Source organism: Anas acuta, chromosome 28 (genome assembly GCF_963932015.1).
Source record: "Anas acuta chromosome 28, bAnaAcu1.1, whole genome shotgun sequence".
In the NCBI taxonomy this organism is placed as follows: domain Eukaryota; kingdom Metazoa; phylum Chordata; class Aves; order Anseriformes; family Anatidae; genus Anas; species Anas acuta.
In genome coordinates, this window is record NC_089006.1 from 2,670,560 (window position 1) to 2,690,292 (window position 19,733).

The following is a 19,733-nucleotide window of genomic DNA, read 5'->3' on the forward strand; positions in this document are numbered from 1 at the left end:
ACGTGCCCTACAGTCACACCCCTGAATTCTGCACATGCTTTTCCCCGTGATTCAAACCCAACCGCCACTTGGACAGACCTCTGAGCATCTCTTCCACAGCTCTGCTGTGGAGTGAGTGGATGGAAATTCCTTTTGCACTGACAGCCTGGGGCTGCTGTGCGAGATATATTGCTGGCATTTAAAAAATGCCTTGACCATCCACAGAAATGCACAGAGGAGGAGCTCCACGGACAGTGAGTCAAAGCAGAACTGTCAGAAGGCGGATGTGGCACTTGACAAAGCCTGGCGTTGTTAGTTCGTGAGGTCAGCAGTGCCCTGGGTTGTCCTCATTCCAGATTTGCAGAGCATAAAAGGGCTTTTGGTGTTGTACCCACTCACTTGGCTGAGAAACTTCTCACTTGGAAGGGAATTAACTCCTTAAAATGGGGGAAAGGACATCCCCACCACAGCCTGACCCTGTGCCCAGGTGCCTGCCAAAGGTGCTCTGGGCACAAACAATTAGGTGATGGTACTCCAGGACCATGCACATGGGAGAGGTCCAAAGTCACCCAGCCAAACAGGAAGGAGATCAGAGGTGAGAGAGGGGAGAGCTGTGGGAATCCCCCAGGAAATTTCCTATTATTTCTGCAGGCCAGTGGGTTTGACACAGCAGTGACACGGCAGTTTCACAAAGTTAGCATTATTAAAAAATAATAATAATAATAATAAAAAAATGAAAAATAAAAAAAGGTTTTCCCTCTACTAGTTTTATTCAAGCAGGAATGATAGGTGAGTGTAGCCCCTGTGCCAGCCGCAGACAACAGTGCCATGGCACAAAGCATGGAGAGGCAGGAAATTCCTCTTGTCTACATTGAGCATGGAATTGCAGCACCAAGCTGGACTTCCACCTGTGGGTGAAAAGGCCAAAGAGTGGCTTGGGGTTAAACCCCAGCTCCATGAACACAAAGACTCCTGGTTTAGAGTTGGCCAGGGTGGTTTTAGGCTGAAATAGAGTTGAAAAATCATTTATTAATGAAAAAATAATTTATTTCTTATTCCAATTTTTCCTTTAAAAAAATACTTTGCAGGAAGCTTTTTTTTTTTTATGCTAGATTTCTCTCTCCTTTCTTTTAATCTCATGAAAATCTGTCTCTGTTTACCCACCTCTGCTCTGACACCCCATTTTATGGCCTGAGCACTAGTGTGCTGGGACATGGGGACTGGACACCAGGAACCCTGGACCTGTAGGTGACTTTCCCACTGCCACGAGAGGCTCTTTTTGCACACACCAGTCAGCATCACGGCATTCCAGGTATCCTTATCCCAGGATCCCATCTGACTGACGTTGGGTAACAGCCTATTTGAACATGACCGATGGGAGAACAAATTAGTTAATGGCCAATGCATATGCAAAGAGCTAAGCTGACGTTACAGCGAGGGAGATGCTAATTGCAGCTGATTAATCCAATAGCAAGTGCCAGAAAAAATATACATGCAGAAGTGGCACTCACTGCTTAGCTATTAATTCCCATGGCATGCCTCATTGCCAAGAGAGCACGGCTGCATATAAAAGCTTTTGGCTCCAGCGCGGTCCTCAGGACTCGGACACCCTGCTCAGCCCGTCTGTCACCAGTCGCAGGGTGAGTTGGATTCCCTCTGCTGCCTCAGATTGCTAGCATTTTTTCATAGAAAGAGCCAATTAAAAAAAAATAAATACTAATATTAATAATAACAATAAAAAAAAAACTCCATTGTTTTCTTTTTCTCAGACTTTATCCCCGAGGGCTTGGACATCTCTGCCACAAGATGCAGTACCGTAAAGGCGAGGATGACCAGGATTTGTGCCACGACGACTCCATCTGCGGCTGCCACGAAAGCCCCATGGGCGTCACGGACCTGTCCCCCTGCCATGACCCCGGCAGCCTCAGCCGCGACGTTGAGGGGTCCTGCCAGAGCGTGCCGCAAGCCTGCCAGCTGCCGGAGCCCTGCCCGCCCCAGAATTGCTGCCCGCCACAGCAACGCTGCACTTTTGGCAAACCCCGTCGGCGGGTGGAGCTGAGCCCCGTGCAGCCTTCTTGCCCCCCCACTAAAATCCACCGCCGGCCTCTGCAGCAGTATCGGCCGCCACTGCAAAGCGAGGATCCAGGGAGCTGCGGCAAGCCTCGCAGGAGAGTGGAGCAGTGCCCCGTGCAAGAGCCCTGCTCACCCATCCCGCTGCGTCCCCGGCCGCTGCAGCACCGCTGCCCCTGCGTCCCGTGCTGCTGCCCACCCGTCCAGCACTGCCGCCCACCCGTCCAGCACTGTCGCCCACCCGTCAAGCTCTGCTGCCCCCCTGCCGTGCAGCATCCCGGCCAGCACCAGCACAAACAGGTCCCTCTCTTGCCCCCCTGCCTGCAGAAGAAATGAGGAGGGGGCCCTCCCCAGCGTGTTCCCCCTATGCCGCTGCTCGGCGCGGAGATGCCCCGCTTTTTGCTCAAACTGCTGGTGCTCTCAGCTCTGCTTTCTGGCTGCTGCTCTGCACGCCCTGGATTCAGGGACTGTGGTCCCCTGCTTGACCCCAGCACTGACACTTTAAATCAAGGCCCTGGCACAGGCTGCCCATGGGTGCACCATCCCTGGCAGTGCCCAAGGCCAGGCTGGATGGAGCTGGGGGCTGCCTGGGCTGGGGGCAGGGGTCCCTGTCCACTGCAGGGGGGTTGGAACAAGATGAGCTTTAAGATGCCTTCCAACCCCAACCACTCGGTGATTCTGTGAAATTCCCAGGATCTTCCCCCCACCAGGGAATAGGCTTTAATCACCCAAACCCCATTTTGCTCCTCCTTTGCTGGGAGTTGCTGGTTTTTCCCTCTGGTGAGAAGGCAAGCAGAGGGGATGGATGAACTGAGCAAGAAAAGCCAGAACAAGGAGGTGCAAGCAGCCTGTAATGGATGCCCCTTCTCTCGCAGCTTCAGAGGACTGATTTCAAGGCTGTTCCTAAACAGGGACAGGACTGTACTGGGAAAAGGCACACACTGTGATGGCAGGAGCACCAGGGACTCCTGCAATTTTACTTTCTCCCTGTGTATTCAAGAATAAAATTGACAAAAATTAGTTGACACTTTGTTCCTTTTTCTTTTCCACCAATAATATCACTGATATTACAAGGAGTAGATATTAAAGGTCATTAGAATTCCCACGAGGATATCTTTGAAGTTAAAAACAAAATTCGAGGTCACACATGACAACTGCAGCCCTGGCTATGGGTGTTTCACCAGGTTGACCTCAGCTGTGTGCTGTGAAATTTTCCCCATGGTGGTTACTCATGAGAGGACCGATGGGTGGACTTCACTATTGCCCATCACGCACCCTTCCAGTAAGTGATCTCAGCACAAACTGTTTGCCCCACAATGTGTTCCATTACCTCCATTAGCTAGGCAGTAACACCACACTGGGAGGCTGTCCCTCATATAAGTGCTAATCAGGATAATGAAGCGTGTGCCTCAGCACGTGAGGCGTGTCTGAGCATGCCAGGAATGTTCTCCCTAGGTGCGGGTCAGGCTCTTCCCCACGGACACACTGCTAATGTGCTGCTTCTCTCTCACTTTAGCAGAAAAGCCTTTCACTATGCACATTAAAATACCCAGTGTTTTTTCTTTGTATTACCTTAGTATAGCCCCAAGGATCCCCACTAGCAATTCCCAAGGGAAATCAGGGGGGAAAAATAATTTGTATTTACTTAAGACAGAAAACCTGCCATGGAAAGGCCGCAGGCCAGCTCAGTCCTCACACCTCCAGCTTGGCTCTGGTCCCTCTTGTCTTCGAAACTTCTTTTCACCCGTCCCAGCCACGGTACTCTTTCTCCAGCCTGCCCAGGTTCTGTCCTCCAGCAGTTTTGGGCACTCACCCTAATTTGGTGCCACCTGTGGACTTGCTGAGTCCACCTCATCATCCAGGGCATTAATGCAGATGTCAGCCAGCATCAGTCAATGTTAAATCCACTGTGCAGTTTACCCATTCCAGGCCATACCTCCACCAGTTCAACCACAAGGCTGCTGTGGCAGACTGTGCCGAAAGCCTTGCAAAAGTCAAGGCAGTGCCATCCATTGCACTCCCCATCCACAGAACCAACATCATCATCATCACCGAAACCCATCAGCATGATTTGCCCTCAGTGGCTCTGTGCTGGCTCTTCCCAGACCCCTGTTTGTGCTTCAGGCACCTGGAAATGCTCCCCGTGGGTAGCAGAGTGGGAACGCCAGGGTGATAACGCTGCGCACATGGAGGCTCCTGACTCATAGGTCACCCATCAGCCTGCACGCGGTGTCTCGGTCCTCTGGAGCTGGTGAATAAGTATGATATTACCTGCCTCATATAGACTATGTGTGGCTTAAACTCTGTGAGTTCTTTATGTGCACTACACAGTAACTATGGTATAATTAGAAGATACTTATCAAGAATCATGAGTCAAGCAGAACATGCCAAGTCCTGGGAACAGCATCCAAATGGAGGGGATGTTTTGTCAATAAATAATTTAGTCCTCGTTCCTGCAGTGTGTTTCATTTACAAGGGGAAGACTTGGAACTGTATAAAAGGACTCGGTCCCTTTGCCTCTCACAATCTGCTCCCCCGCTCAGCGTCTGCCTTCTCCTTGTGAATTGGGTAAGACAGCTCAGAGCACCTGGGTTCATTTTTGGAGGGGTGTCTGGATTTAGGATGTCACAGACCGGGCATACTAGTGCTTTCCTTTAGACTGTGCTCCTCACACAGAGGCTAGATGGTGAGCTAAGACACAAAAGAAGCCTTTGAGGGACTTGGGTTCAGGATTTTCAGCAATGCCGCTATGTGCTGCAATGCCATATGGCTGCTTCTGTTCTTGGAGACAGGAAAAAAAATAAGGGTAAGGTCAGAGAGAGGGTTTGGATATACAGGGTGACAGCAAGGACTTTCTTTAGATCCTGGGTTTCAGGATAAGCAAAGCTGGACTATGCATGGGACACCAAAGCAGCTTATGGGAAGTTAAATGAAAACAGAGATGAAAATGCAAGTTTCTCCATGTGTTTTTCAGATTTTTCCCTACAACGACACCATGATATACTCCTCTGGAAGGGAATCCTACTTCAACTTGAACTCAACCTGGTACGACCCCTCGGGGTCCTGGCTGGACACACGGCGCACGCCCTTTCGCTACGGCTACGAGACCTGCTCCTCGGGGTGCGACGGCGAAGGCGTGGAAGGAATGAGGGGGCACAACTACCGGCACTACGGCTACCGGCAGCCGGTCTGCTCCGAGCGGTGCCACGGCTACACGGCGGCTGATTCGTGCCACGGAGGCGGGGGCTGTGTCAGGAGACCCACCTACAGCTACGGCTCCACGGGGGGATGCCACGGCTACGGGCAGTCGGTGTGCTCCGAGCGGTGCCACACGTCCTCGGGTTCATGCCATGGAGGTGGTGGTTCCAGCTGCGTCAGAAGACCCACCTACAGCTACGGCTCAACCGGGGGATGCCACGGCTACGGGAGGTCGGTGTGCTCTGAGAGGTGCCACACGTCCTCCGGAGGAGGATGCCACGAGACCCGCCAGAGCTCAGGGTACCAGCCGTGCTGCAGCAAGCCGGTGCAGAGGGTGCCGCAGATCTGCCCACTGCCCACCTACCCCGTCCCAGTGCAGCAAGGCTGTGTGCCCGTGGCAAAGTGCGTCCCCAGCCAGCAGAAGCAGCAGGTCTGCAAAGTGCCAGCCCGGAAAATAAAGTAGGGGATGTGAGGAGTGGGGATGAACGGGAAACTTTTCATCCTCGCAACATCGCCCCAGTTTTCAGCATGTCCTGTGTCGCTCAAGGGTTTCCACTCTTCTTGTCATTTTGCTTGTAACGTGCTTTGAAGATGTAACCCACTGTCTCAGTGTGAAATATTAAGTGCTGTTCCTTATCTTGGTGGCTCATGTAATGAAACACCCTGCACTGTGATCAATTCACCTCCCACAGTTCTTTCACAGCAGATGCAGAGCCAATAAAAAGTACAGCTCATGACCCCCTTGTATCAGTGTTTTCTACTTCATCCCTTTGAATTGCTTCTGCCCCTTCCTGTGGTGGAAGCTGATGTCTGCAGCATCCCCGTTCACCATGACTTCAAGGCTCCTGGTTGATTCAGACCAGTTTCACATTATTCCTCCTCCAGGCACACCTTCCCTGTTGAGAAAAAGCTAACAGTTTTCATCACATACTCTGTGTGCAACCCAGCAATTAAATATTAATATACTAACATGAAAAAAAAAAAAAAAAAACACACACACACTTCATCAGAGAGGTAAAAAGAAGAGTTCTGCTTGGCACCTCATTTCATTCATTGCCCTCTGTATCCTGGGCAGCCGGAGCTCAGCAACATTCGGTGCCACTCTGATGGGTGCTGCACGAGGTCAGGGAGGGGTGAGACCTCTCAGGGATGGAGCCTTCGAGCTGGGGGAGGAATGGGGACTGTTTAGCTAAGAATACAAGCCAAATGGGGATCAGAAGCATGGCAGTAGATGGGAGGAGTTGGCTGGACCCACTCTCTTTAGCCCCCAGCCCCCTATAGGGCCAGGTCAGGGGGATTAGAGGAGCTCCTCAGGGGGATTGCTGGCAGCAAAGCAGGGACCTGCAACTGGTGACTCACAGCCTCATGTCCCAGGAGGCTCCTCGCACCTCACCCAGCCCAGGCGAGAGCCTCCAATGTCCCCACCGCCCAGCGTCCTGCCCGGCCCAGCCTGCAGGATGTGACACATCGCAGTCAGCCGCTCGGCAGCGTTAGAGGTGGAGATTTCTCCTGCAGCACAACCTGGAGAGAAAAAGGAGGCGATGCAGGTGCAAGGTGCCCCTTACTGGGATGGAGGCTTTGTCAGTGCACACATGGGGCTCTCGACATGCCAGCCTTCCTCACCGGGCTCTTCCTCACCCAGGCACAAAGGACGATGCCATGACACGTTGAGGATCACACAGCTCCCATCCCAAGCATGGCTCCTTGGGCTGTCCCAGCCCTGTGCAGCCCAACAGCACAGCCCACGGGCCTCGAGCGCTCAGGCTGCAATGGCTTGGCCACCCCACGGCACGCAATGTCACTTGTGAGCACCTCAGGGACCTCTGTGGGAAGGATGGTGCCAGCAAAACCTTCACAGGAAAGGATGGGGCTGGGGCAAAGTGACAAATCCACTTCAGATCCCCTCTGGAGCTTGCTGGGCTGGGGAAAGGAGGGATGGGACAGATGTCAGGAGGGCAGCTCCTGCTTTCCACTCCCCAGGACAGGAATTGCTTTGCCTAAGCCATTTTGACATAGGTTTGTCCAACCTCTAGTGAGGGGGATTCCACATGAACAAAACCTGCCTGAAAACAAAAAGGGATTTGGAAGTTTGTACTTGTGCCAGACTTGTCCCACAGATCCTTCTAAGGTGTAGTATGTTTTTCTGTGCTTCATTTATCCCCTCTGTAAATAGAAAACCAATAACTGAAATACGGAATAATCGTGACCAGCTCCTTGTATTAGGACAATTGCAAATGCAATTCTTTCCATAAAACCAACAAATTACACACAGAACAAACCTGCAATCCACTCCACGTAGGACCAAAGGACTCAGGAAAGCATTTCCCAAAGTCTAGGTGCTTTGCAGAAGAACCTTGGGTCTCGGGCAGCAGCTATAGGGTCAGACACAGGTCTGGGTCTCTAACATGCGTGAGCATCCTCCCTGCCAGACCATGTTCAGGTGGATGTCTCTATCACTGAGAGAAGTGATAAACATGTTTGTCACCATCCGGGTGATCCAGGGTGCAATTAGTGCTTCATCGTGAATAATAGTTTCACAAGAATCTTCATTCTTCTGTCATTTGTGAAATATCCCCAGACACGTTCCAGTTTCCTCTCGGACCTCTTCAATCAAGTGATTCAGCTCCACTGCCTAGCAGTGAATTTCCTGGACACTATTTTATTTCAGTCTGTCCGTGCTATTATTAATATTACAGTGGCCTCTAGAGTCCTGGCTGGGATCAGGCTGCATGTGCTCCACAGGCAGAAAGCCACATACCTCCCCAGAGCAGAGCACTAAAGGGCAGAGACACAAATCCCAATTTACATGTGAAGACAGAGGCAGAGTGGGAGGGAAGAGCTCAAAAAGTTTCAGAGCTTTTTTTCCCTCTTTTTTCTCCTATCTGAGTGTCAGAAAGAAGATCAGTATCAGACACTGGGACAAATGGCCTTGTGAGCCTCCTGTTGGGATGCGTTTGATTTCCTTGTAGGGTCTTAAATTCCTTCTGTTTGGGTTAAATGTCTCTCCTTCAGTTAAGAAGGACTGACTTAAAATATTACATCACTCCTTTGTGCTTCTTTGCTGTTTTAGTCAGAGATAGATTTATCATCGATGCTGCTCCCCTGCCTCCCAGTCCATGCCCAGCCTGCATTCCCCATTCCCATCGCTCCAACTGGATGCATCCAGCAGGAGTTTGCTCCAAAGTCTCCCACCTGAAAACCCCAAACCCAAACCTCAGGAATGAGTTCAGACCCCAGAGGCCTATCCACTCCTTCTGTACCCCAATGGGACCATCCCCTATTGCCCTGGGGCCAGTGGAGGATGCTCACACTCCTTATTTCAGGGCACCAGCCCCAGGCTCTTCCCTCACCTCCTGCCGACCCATCATGTGCTCATACCTGCATCCTTAATTCCCTTTATCTCTTTCGCCCACTCACAACCTAGATTTTTTTTTTTTTCACAAGCTGCCCAAACACACTCATTTATCCTACACACCACCATGGCCTTTTTTTAGCTATTTTTTTCTGCTGGGTCCCTTGGCAACCCATAAAACCCCAAGACCAACATCCCACCCCACTATTGCACCTTCCTACAACATGTTCACATCGCTGAATTGGACTCTTGGCTGCTTCATGTGAGGCAAATGCAGCAGGCAAATATTTCGGGTAAATGCAGCACAACTATCCAGAAACCTCCCCATCCCTGCACATGAACAACACCAGGTGTGGTGGGCAATTAACATTTTTATGGAGTAACAAGAGGAATGGTGATCCCAAAGGCAGGATATTGATCTGTTTGCAACACCATGAGTCAAAACAGGAGAGTAAAAACTCCAATTAGTGAAGTGTTTGCAGTGGTGAACAATCAAGTCTCTCCGGTGGGAGCTCCTCTTGTTTCCGGAGGAAAAATCCCGAGCACCCTATAAAAGACCTCGCACCCCATTTCTCCTCATTCTCTCAGCTTCACGTCTCCTCTTGAGCTCCTGCTGAACAGAGTAAGTCCAGCTCAAACTCCTGCGTCAAAAGATGATTGCCAACTGTGTCCTTGGCCACTTCTCTTATGCTTCTCATCTCTGTGCCTGTCTCTGCTCACAGTAGCTCAGTCCTTCTGGCTACATTGTCTTCTCTTTCTGTACATGAATAAAAGAAAATAACTAGAAAAAACTTAAAACTTTCTGCTTCAGGCTGTTGAGGTCAGGACTCTTCAACTCAAGCGCTGGACTCTGGCCACCACTTCTCACTAATCCCCAAGTGCCTTAACATCTATCTTACATCTTTGCTAAGCATGGAAGTGGAAGGGTTAGGGTTAGGGGTATGCATCACTAATTTTTCTCTATTCTTCAAGAACCTGGTTTATAATGATAATTTATTCTTGAGATGTAATCCCACATAATGGCACTGCTGCTGCTGGCTGGCGGACACGGCAGTGCCTCTTGCCTTTGCACCCACTCCAAGGTGACAGTCTTTCTAACAGCCCTGCGAAGATGTGCTCCCGCCAGGACAAGGACCAGTGCCACCGGCAAGAGCGATCCTCGTGCCACAGCAGTGAAGGATGCCACGGGAGCAGCGGGGGATCCAGATGCCATGGGAGCAGCGGGGGATCCGGATGCCATGGGAGCAGAGGATCTGGGTGCCATGGGAGCACTGGGGGATCTGGGTGCCACGGGAGCAGTGGGGGGTCCGGATGCCACAGAAGCAGGGGGGGATCCTGCCATAGAAAGCCACAAGATTGCCAGCAGCAAATTTATCAGGTGTCAAAGATGAAGTGATCGGGTCACTGCCTGCATGTGGTGCACGTGTTCCAAAATCCTTGCATGTCTCCCGGCAATCATAAAATGCAATGTCTCTTCTCCCTCTCCTGGCCAGTCTTGTACCTGTGATGAGCTTATGTGTAGGTGCCAGAAATGTGCTGTGCATATTCAGTCTGACATGGTTTTCTCTGTATCAATCTTTGACAATAAATGAGCCATAACCATTTGGAGTGCATTGACAGTTTTGTGTTCATGGTTTTTCTTTCCCCTTGCATTTCATATCATGGTGCTGCAACACCTTGTGCTTGTTTAACGGCTCTGAATTGACCCTGCGCAGGTCCAAGCAATGGGGTGGGCACTGCCACTGTCTCCTTTATGAGCTCCTAATGAAAAAAGGAGAATAAATATTTTTAAATGCTGGCATTTTCGGAGGCTGGCTCACACATCCACAGTGCAGGCTGTTCTCCTCCACACCATCTTCCCACCGAGACCCCATAGGATGTGTTGCTTAAATCTTTGGGACCAGCTCCGGACACACAGAGTGGTGACACAGAAAAATTCCTCTGGGGTGAGGGTATGGGGGCAGAAAACTCTTCCATTGCCATCTGCCCTCGAGGCACCATCCCCAGGGCAGGTGTCTCCATGTGCCGGTGACAATCCCTCCAGCCAGCCTTTCCAGAAGCCCCCTGCCCAGTGCTTGGAGAGCCCTGGGTCGAGCCAGGGGTGTAGCACGATGCTAGTGGTACATGATGAACTGATAAATTTCTTCTCAGCACGTAATTAAATGGAATTGTGTAATTTATCGGTCTGCTATTGCCGTTCATGAAATGGTTGTTGCCCTTGTAAGATGATTCCCGAGTGTGTCACGATGATCAGAAATATCTGGCATTGCTGAAAAGGGTGCAGACAGAAACAAACTCCCTGGGCAGGGTGCACTCGGCGCAGGAGCACTGAATCGATTGAAAAAGCCGGTTCTGTGGCTTCGTGCCTTACGCCCCAATTACAAGTCCCATTCTCAAGGCATGCTAAGGAGGACATGCACAAAACTTAGAGGTGCCCAGGGCTGCTGATCTTTAACAAACTCAGTTCAACAAAAATGTGAGGAACTGAACACAGCACAACTTCCAGAGCTAAAAATTACACTTAACCTTTTATTCACGGAGAACACTTACTATATTTCTTCTAATGGCAGATCAAAATACAATTAAAAAGAAGTGATCAAACCTGAGTACAGTTTGCCCTGACACTGTTCTAGCTCGTAACAGCAATTAAGCAATACAAAAGAAGCATTTAGATTACGTGCCTGATTCATTAGCCCTGCCCTGCCCTCCCGCCTTTCTAAAAATCCTCCGCGTTTAGGTAGCAGCAAATGTGTCAGATGTTTTCCGGATGAGGAACTGCTCAGGATGGGCAGCACGTTAACAAAAGGCTCAAGAACCAGGTCTCAAAGCAGGAGCTGACACTGGGCTGGAGAGATACTTCCACGTCTGGGTTTTCTTGGTTTTATAACCGTTCCCCAAAGAACGCTGAATCTCATAACAATGTGAGCAAAGTAGGGATGGGGCTATGGCTGTTGTGCGGGCCTGGGAGTAGCATGAAAACTTAAATGGAAAAATTAAATGCATGAAGAAAAAAAAAGTAAAAGGCAGCAGAGTTGGACCAAGAATACTACACAGTCCTCAAGTGTAATGAACATGGTGGAGGACAAGGAGCCCTTCAGTAGCCATGATTTGAGCATCTCTTCAGGCAGGCGAAATACTTCAACGTTGCTTGTGGTCAGCCGGTGTTTGCCGAGCTCTGGCAAAATCTCAGCAGTTCCTTATTTCATCTGACTGTTCACAGTACTGATTTTAGTCTTTTATTCACTGCCTATGCAATAACTGAAATATCTTCCATGAGTAGTTGCAGAAAAAGGGCAAAATGAGATCTGTGGTCCTCAGCACATACCCAGAGCCCAAGCAGAGGAGGTAGTGGAAAGGTACAAGGACTATCCCAAATTACTGCTTGTAATTAGCTCTCATTGCAAACACAGTGCGTGGCCTCAAGGCTCCTGTGGGTCTGTGCATTAGTCAAAATAACACTTGGATTTCTTGGCCAATTATGAACTAATTGGGGAGAAAAGGGCTCCAAAAATGATGTTACTACCAGCTTGGAGAAAGTCCCTGGGGTCTGCCAGCTCCCCGAGGCACAGCACCCACCACAGGCCGCCGCGCGTCACTGAGGGCAGCACCCACGGGAGCCTTCTCCTCCACTCATGACCTCAAAGCAGCCACCAGTGCTGCCGCTCCGGCATTAATCACAGGCTGAAAGTTAACCACATAATTATGCACCTTGCTCATCTGAGATCACTACCTAGGGCAGATCTTCCCCCTTCCAAAAATAAGAATCCCAGATGCTTTTGGTCCTTCTCACAAAAGGCAGAAAACTTTTGGGCCAATAAAAAGTTTTATAGGAGCTGCCTTTTCTCTTTCTTCACAACTGCATCCCGTTCCTGCTAGGTTAGCAGAACCCAGCCAGCAGTGGTACCCATCCAACTGCTATTAAGGTAGAGCTCTACAGTGCCAAAGGCATTGCTGGTACTTCCAGAAACATCTCTGGGTTTGTGGGTGTTTAAGAGCTCCCCTAGACCTTTTAACAGGTGTACATGACGCAGGTCCAGGACATCACCACATCCAGCTCTGGGTCCCCCACATGAGGCGGATGTGGGGCTGTTGGAGCAGGGCCAGAGGAGGCCGCGAGGCTGTTTGGGGGCTGTAGCACCTCTGGCCAAGCCAGGAGCTGCGGTGGTCGGCCAGAAGAAGGCTCCAGGGAGACCTCCCTGCAGCCTTTCCATACACAAAGAGGGTTAGGAGAACAAGGGAGACTTTCTACCAGGGCCTGGAGTGATGGGACAAGAGGCGATGGTTTTTAAGTGAAAGAGGGCAGTTTTGGTTTAGGTATTAGCAGGAAATCCTTCACGATGAAGGCGGTGAGATTCCCCTGCACAGGCTGCCCATACAGATTGTGGATGCCCCATCCCTGGCAGTGCCCAAGGCCAGGCTGGATGGGATTTCGGCAGCCTGCTCAGGCAGGAGGTGTTGTGCCTATGTCAGGCATTGGAATGAGATGGATTTTAATCCCCCTTTCAACCCAAACCATCCCATCATTTTGTGACTCTATGATTATTCCCCCTTCCTCTTCCCCCCAAAGGCGAAGCAATCCTGAGCTGCAATCAACACCAAAAACAAGCTGTGGAAATCAGGGCCACCCACGCGACTCCCCCACCGGAGCTAAGCGCAGGTAGGGCTAGTAATTAAATATTTCTGCGGCACAGGAAAGATAGCCGATAACAAGAGGCGATACTCAGCGCAGACAAGGTGAGTCACACAGGCAACCCAAAGAGTGGGGAGGCAAAAAAAAAAAAAAAGAAAAAGCCACCAGTGAATTAAATGAGCAGACAGACCTATGCAATGGGGAGGTGTTTCATTTCCAGACCACATTTGCAGAAAGGGTATAAAAGCACGGCTGTCCCAGAGAGACGCATTGCATCCTCATCCCTTCATTGCACGAGCACCTCGGGTAAGAGCAGCGATGCTGCGGGGCTCTGGGCTCAGTGGGGTTGGAGTTTGCTCCATGGGTGCTCAAGAGCAGGGAGATGGAGTGAGGAGGGAGTGCAGGGCTCCAGAAGGGCGATGCTGAAAGAGGGCAGAGAAGTTTGGAGCCAGAGGGAGGTCCTGGGGCACTGCTTTGTGACTTTTTTGGAAAACCCAGCCATGATCCATGTCCAGCGGCTCCAGATGCCTCCCAGCATCTCTGGAGACAGCTCCAGTTGGACAACCACCGAGGTTCTGGAAGAGACTTGTGGCACTAAGGGACCTGGTTTAGTGGTGGGACTCGGTAGGTCAGACTGATGATTGGACTTGATGATCCTGAAGGTGTTTTCCAACCTAGATGGCTCTACGATTCTGTGATTCTTAAGTTTAGAGGTGATTGTGGGAGCTGGCAAGGAACAGATAAATGTAACTTCCAGAGTCCTCTTCCATGGAAAAACAGAAATGGGAAAGGAAAACCCTGACAGCCGCTCTCTCCCACAGGCCACCCCAGCACACCAGGATGTGCTCCCGCCAGGAGAAGGACCAGTGCCACAAGCAGGAGCGCTACATCCGACAGAGCAGCGGCGGCTGCCACAGCTCCGGTGGTGGCTGTCACAGCTCCGGCGGTGGTGGCTGTCACAGCTCTGGTGGTGGCGGTGGCTGTCACAGCTCCGGTGGCGGTGGATGTCACAGCTCCGGCGGTGGCGGCGGCTGTCACAGCTCCGGTGGCGGTGGATGTCACAGCTCTGGAGGCTCCTGCTGCCACGGGAAGCCGCAGGTGGTGTGCCAGCAGCAGCAGCAGCAGCAGGTGCAGAAGCTGAAGTGATGGGGCGTCCCATGCGGCCCCGCTGTGGCAGCAGAGCCCACGCATGGACCAGCTCCATGTGGCCTCCCCGAAGCTCTGCACGCCCCGGGGCACCCAGCTGCAGCCCCCCTGCTCTGCCCCCCAGCTGCAGCTGCCTGGGATGGGCATCGCTCCTGCTTCCCTGCCGCCTGAGCCACCAGGCTGTGCCTTGGCCCCAGGAGGTGCCAGCAACCCAATAAAGCATCACATTTCTCACATCTCTCTCGTCTCAGTGTTTCCTTAAGCTCCTCATTCTTATTTTCCATGCACGCTATAGGGATGCAACTGGGGTTTGGTGGGACATAGTGTCCATACAGTTATTAACTCGTCACGTATCTTAACCAGGGGATGTCACCCCTGAGGACATGCCCAGCCCTTTAGCCCATGTGTACAAGGAGACCGTTTGGTGCTGCCTCCCAGGGAGAACTGTACTGCAGGAATGAAACAGTACAGCGTGTATAAGAACCAAATTAATTCACTGAAGACTTTGCCCTGTGTCTTTCCTGAAGCTTGTTGTGCGTGTGCCAATGTCAGATGAGATCAGCAGATACCTGCCTCTGTGGGATGTGCCACAGGATGCAAAGAATCCCCCTTCCAGGAAGAGAGCTGGCACTGAGAGAAGCCAAATGCATCTCTCTCTGCACCCAGGACCTGGCAGAGATGCTACAGGCAGGCAGGGGCCAGCCAGGGGAGAGCTTTTGCAGCTGGGAGCTGCAAGCAGCCTGGCCCAGATGTCTTCCAGCGCTGTGCAAAGGCTGACCGAGGAGCTGGGGGTGCACCATACCCCACTGCCAGCCCAGCTCATCCAGGAACAGCAGCAATGCCCTAGAACCCCGAGAAAACCCTAGGAGTGATGGCTAGCTGTATGCTTTGATGGTCTTTTCCTTTGCCTCTCTGCTTTTTGTCTGTTTAAAGGTTTTAATGTCTTTTTTTTGTTTTGTTTTGTTTTTGTTTTGTTTTTTTCCCTGTAATCGTAATTTAAAAAAAGACAGAGGCTTCTATGCCCCCATTCTAATGTGTTTTCTGTCTTTAACTGAAAGTTGAATTAACTATCCTGAGAGGGTGGGCATGCAAGGAAAGCACCAACTGTTATGAAACATGGTACACAGTTAAACTGAAAATCCTCACATGTCTTTCCCCATTGAATGAATGAGATCACCACCCAAAAAGCACTAAACTTTCCTGCACAGAATATCACCCATGACCTGGGAAAGGCAAGCCTGCTCCTAATACCCTCTGGAAAAGACAAAGAACAATTGCATCAAGCAATGCAAAGGCTCCTTACACAGAAATGCATTTGTCCTCAAGACCTTAGTCATGGTTTGCTGCTTGGGGTGGTAGGAGGGATGCACACAAGCCCCCTGGACATGGGGCTCAGCCCAGTCCATGCATGCAGGCACTTGCTCTAACAGCCGCACGGGTTTTGCCTGTAGCGCACTCAGCTCTAAGTGGGAGCCTGCCCAGCTCACCTGCTAATTACAATCTCAGCCACCGGTTTCTATGTGAATTTTTATGACACCAGTGGCAGCCAGCACAGTAAACACCAGCTGCATTTCGTGCTTGGCAAGGCTGCAGGAGAGCTTTGCATCCCTCCCACCTGCGGACCCCTCAGATAAGAAGAGGCAGGCTCCATGGCAGGGCAGGAGGCACAAGGTGCAGAGCTCAGCCACACAAAATATCAGACTTGAGCAGCGCACACCCTATAGAGCCCTGCTGCCCCATTTGGAGGCTTCATCCTGTTGTCACCATGCTGCTCCAGCAGGGCCACGTGCAGGACACAAGGACCACCAGCAGGCATTTGTGTGAAGGCAGACAGGAGCCACCCAACAGCTCCCAGGAGGAGCAGGAAGGAGTTAATTTTTGGTGCCACTAACGGTGTGGAATGCAATGAAATAGGAGCAGCGGGTGTGTTTGTTTTTGGGGAAGGACATCAGCTTTCAGCACAAGCATTCCAAGCCCTGGTGCCTCTTCCCCACTGCAGCTTTTCTCTGGGGCAGCAAGGGGAACCTCGGTGCCTCTTCGTGTGGTTCCCATCGTTGTCTCCTGGGCCTCGGGCTTTTTCTTGGGTTCATCCTGTAAACAAGGAGCTGCCTGTAGCCTTTACAGTGACACTTTGGGGTGATGAAGGGCCTTTCGGCCAGGACAAGACGTGCAGAAGGGCCATCTGAAGACCTCCACCTTTGTGCCAGAAGACAGAACAATGAGGCATGCAACACCGGATAAGTCTTCACATTTCTCAGTATTTCCCAACCCTGTCATTAAGATGATGGAAATAGTCTTTGTCAATAAAGTATTCAAGGACTGTGCTTTCAGATGCCTGTACACGAACCTGTGACTACACAGCAGGGCTCGCAAGGCTTTCAATGGGCCCCAAGAGCATCTTCTGGCTGCTCAGGTGCCTTTTGGGGAAAATTCCCACCCTTTAGATCACGGAGGAAACCTAGAAAGTCCCTGACAAAGACCTGAGACACCTCTCTAGAGGAAGCCCGGGGGGATTGAGGAAGAAATAGAACTTAAGGAAGAAAATTTTCATCATGAGGGCAGTGAGACCCTGGACCAGGATGCCCAGAGAGGTCATGGACGCCCCCATCATCGGACGTATCCCAAGCTGGGTTGGTCAGGGCTTTGGGCAACCTGTCCAGGTGAAAGATGGCCCTGCCTGCAGCACGGGCTTGGTGTCAATATTCTTTAAGGGTCCCTTCCAACCCAAACCATCCCAAGATTCTGTGACTTTGTCCTGGCTACACCCACGGTTTTTTTTGGCTCAAGCACCTAATGGAGAAGAGTGAGAAACTCCACTCTCCTTTGTGCGTGGATTATTTCTGGGTTTATCCATTGGCAGCTCAATAGCAGGGATTAGACTCCAAAAGCAGAGCCTCATGGGATGGGGCTATAATTATGCCTGGATTTGGTTTAACAAAACAAACCCCAAACAGACAAGACTTTGGAAACCCAGGCACCCACGGGTTTCCCTATTAAGAGCAGGTGAGGCTGCCAATTAGATACTTATGTGGCACAGGAAACAGATAAAAAAGGAATGATAGCCATCTCTAATGAGTCAGGTGAGCGATGTAAACAGAGGGTGGTTTGGTGGGGATTGGGTATTAAATTAATGGATCGCTGTGACAGAGAGCTGTCTCATTTCCGGGGAAAGGGATCTGAGATCTCTATAAAACTGCCCCTGCCCCGGAGATCTTCATTTCCTCCTTTTGCCTTCTTCTCAAGCTCAGGTAAGTCTGGCAACGTGGGTTTTCCTTCTCCGGGACAGCGTCTTCCAGAAAGGGATGCAGAGGATGGGTTTAATGCAAACTCCACTGCTGGGGACTCGGGGATGCTCCAGGGTGGTGGCGTGAAGGCATCCTCCATGGTGCCATCCTGATGGCATCCTCCATGGGAGGATGCAGGGCACTGGTCCGGAACCAGAGCTTTCCTGGGGGGTCAGGGGTGCCAGGGGTGGGATGGCAACCAGGGTGGGCATGGGGACCACCAGGGCAACGGGGGCAGTGGGACTCATAGCAGCCCTGACAGCCCCTCTCTCCCACAGGCCACCCCAGCACACAAGGATGTGCTCCCGCCAGGAGAAGGACCACTGCCACAAGCAGGAGCGCTACATCCGACAGAGCAGCGGCGGCTGCCACAGCTCCGGCGGCGGTGGCTGTCACAGCTCCGGTGGTGGTGGTGGCTGTCACAGCTCCGGTGGCGGTGGCGGTTGCCACAGCAGTGGCGGTGGTGGTGGCTGTCACAGCTCCGGCGGTGGCGGTGGCTGTCACAGCTCCGGTGGCGGTGGATGTCACAGCTCCGGTGGCTCCAGCTGCCACGGGAAGCCACAGGTGGTGTACCACCAGCAGCAGCAGCAGCAGCAGCAGCAGGTCCACCAGCTGCCCTCGCAGAAGATGAAGTGATGGGGCATCCCGTGCGGCCCCGCTGTGGCAGCAGAGCCCACGCATGGACCAGCTCCGTGCAGCCTCCCCGAAGCTCTGCACGCCCCGGGGCATCCATCTGCAGCCCCCCAGCTCTGCCCCCCAGCTGCAGCTGCCTGGGATGGGCATCGCTCCTGCTTCCCTGCCGCCTGAGCCACCAGGCTGTGCCTTGGCCCCAGGAGGTGCCAGCAACCCAATAAAGCATCACATTTCTCACATCTCTCTCGTCTCAGTGTTTTCTTAAGCTCCTTGTCCTTATTTTTCATTCATGCTCAATCCATATATGCCTCTCTCGCTTTCAACCCTTGTGATACTCTGACCAGACCTGGTATGGATCATCCCTGGATACTCATCCCTGCTCTCCTCCACCAGCTGGGTCCCAGGTGATGGAGAAAACCCCAAAACCTCTCCACATCCTGCAGGAATGCCCAGCCCTGGATTCCCCCGGTGCCCCCAAATCCCCGGGTCTTTGCACTCTTTTCCCACCCCCATGGGGCTTCCCAACCTCGACAGCTTTTTAGATGCAGCCCTGAGCTGGTGATCACCGGCTGGCTCACAGCAATCAGGCAGGTTTTGTGTTGTACAGGTTTTATTTCTTTTTTTTAATGGTCTTACAATATTTATATAAGAAAGACAAAAATAAGCCCAAAACCCTTTTAGATATTTACAATACAGTCAAGGCAGCTGATGTAGCAACTCATTTGGACTGAAGGACTGGATCCTGCTCGCATCAGCTTGAGGGAAATATATCACTGCAGCAAACATCCATCCTCGTGGTTAAGTGACCATGAAGTGAATCCTTATCTCTGACTTTGCTCTCTGGCTTTCCAGAACTTATAGGTGAGGACAGGAATATTACACACCTGACAGCTATCTGCAATATCTTTTTCCACTGGAGTTTGGGGTTTCCAGAATCCCCTCCTTGCTATTAAAGCAGCTTTGTTTTATTGGTTTCTGTATCAGGAGCAAAGCCTTAATCAAGAATGGATGAGGAAAGGAGCCCCATTCCTCATCCTCTGATCACTCACTGTCAGCTGCATTTCTTTGTGCATCTCTCTGCTTTTTACACAAAATCATGGGTAAAAGTTTTCCTAAGCTTAAAAAATAAAACTAATAAAAAAGAAGTCTGGGATTCCCTTTTTTTTTCAATGGAAAAGGAAGACAACACACTGGCTGAGCTGTATTTATGGGACCAAAACATCTCCGAAGTGCTGAGGTGTGTTTCTGGCTCCCTCAAACCCATGGGAATTTTGTTGTTGACTTCAAATCAGCCAGAGATGAACTCCCAACCACAGACCTTTAATTTTCCCCAAATAATTTTCTCTCTTTATTCATTATTACTGGACAGCCTGAGTCAACTAATTGCATAATTCATTCCAGCCCTTCTGAGTAGTGATTTTTCACTTTCTACCCATTAAAA

The 19,733-nt window shown here is 51.2% G+C and overlaps 5 protein-coding genes across 5 annotated transcripts; all 5 read left to right on the forward strand.

The window, feature by feature from the left end:
- The first annotated feature begins 1,433 nt into the window (after positions 1-1,433).
- On the forward strand, positions 1,434-2,981 carry LOC137845721 (uncharacterized). The gene is made up of 2 exons (XM_068663143.1): positions 1,434-1,619; positions 1,749-2,981. The coding sequence occupies exons 1-2, from the start codon at positions 1,510-1,512 to the stop codon at positions 2,383-2,385; spliced, it is 747 nt and encodes a 248-aa protein (XP_068519244.1). The 5' UTR covers positions 1,434-1,509; the 3' UTR covers positions 2,386-2,981.
- Positions 2,982-5,044: 2,063 nt separating this feature from the next.
- Positions 5,045-5,879, forward strand: LOC137845483 (uncharacterized). The gene has a single exon (XM_068662688.1). The coding sequence runs from the start codon at positions 5,045-5,047 to the stop codon at positions 5,708-5,710; it is 666 nt and encodes a 221-aa protein (XP_068518789.1). The 3' UTR covers positions 5,711-5,879.
- A 3,831-nt stretch (positions 5,880-9,710) lies between these two features.
- On the forward strand, positions 9,711-9,995 carry LOC137845619 (keratin-associated protein 17-1-like). Its single transcript, XM_068662965.1, has one exon. It carries the CDS (start codon positions 9,711-9,713, stop codon positions 9,993-9,995), a length of 285 nt encoding a protein of 94 aa, XP_068519066.1.
- Positions 9,996-14,069: 4,074 nt separating this feature from the next.
- Positions 14,070-14,576, forward strand: LOC137845803 (loricrin-like). The gene has a single exon (XM_068663278.1). The coding sequence runs from the start codon at positions 14,070-14,072 to the stop codon at positions 14,373-14,375; it is 306 nt and encodes a 101-aa protein (XP_068519379.1). The 3' UTR covers positions 14,376-14,576.
- Positions 14,577-17,937: 3,361 nt separating this feature from the next.
- Positions 17,938-18,531, forward strand: LOC137845797 (uncharacterized). Its single transcript, XM_068663263.1, has one exon. It carries the CDS (start codon positions 17,957-17,959, stop codon positions 18,293-18,295), a length of 339 nt encoding a protein of 112 aa, XP_068519364.1. The 5' UTR covers positions 17,938-17,956; the 3' UTR covers positions 18,296-18,531.
- Positions 18,532-19,733: the final 1,202 nt, after the last annotated feature.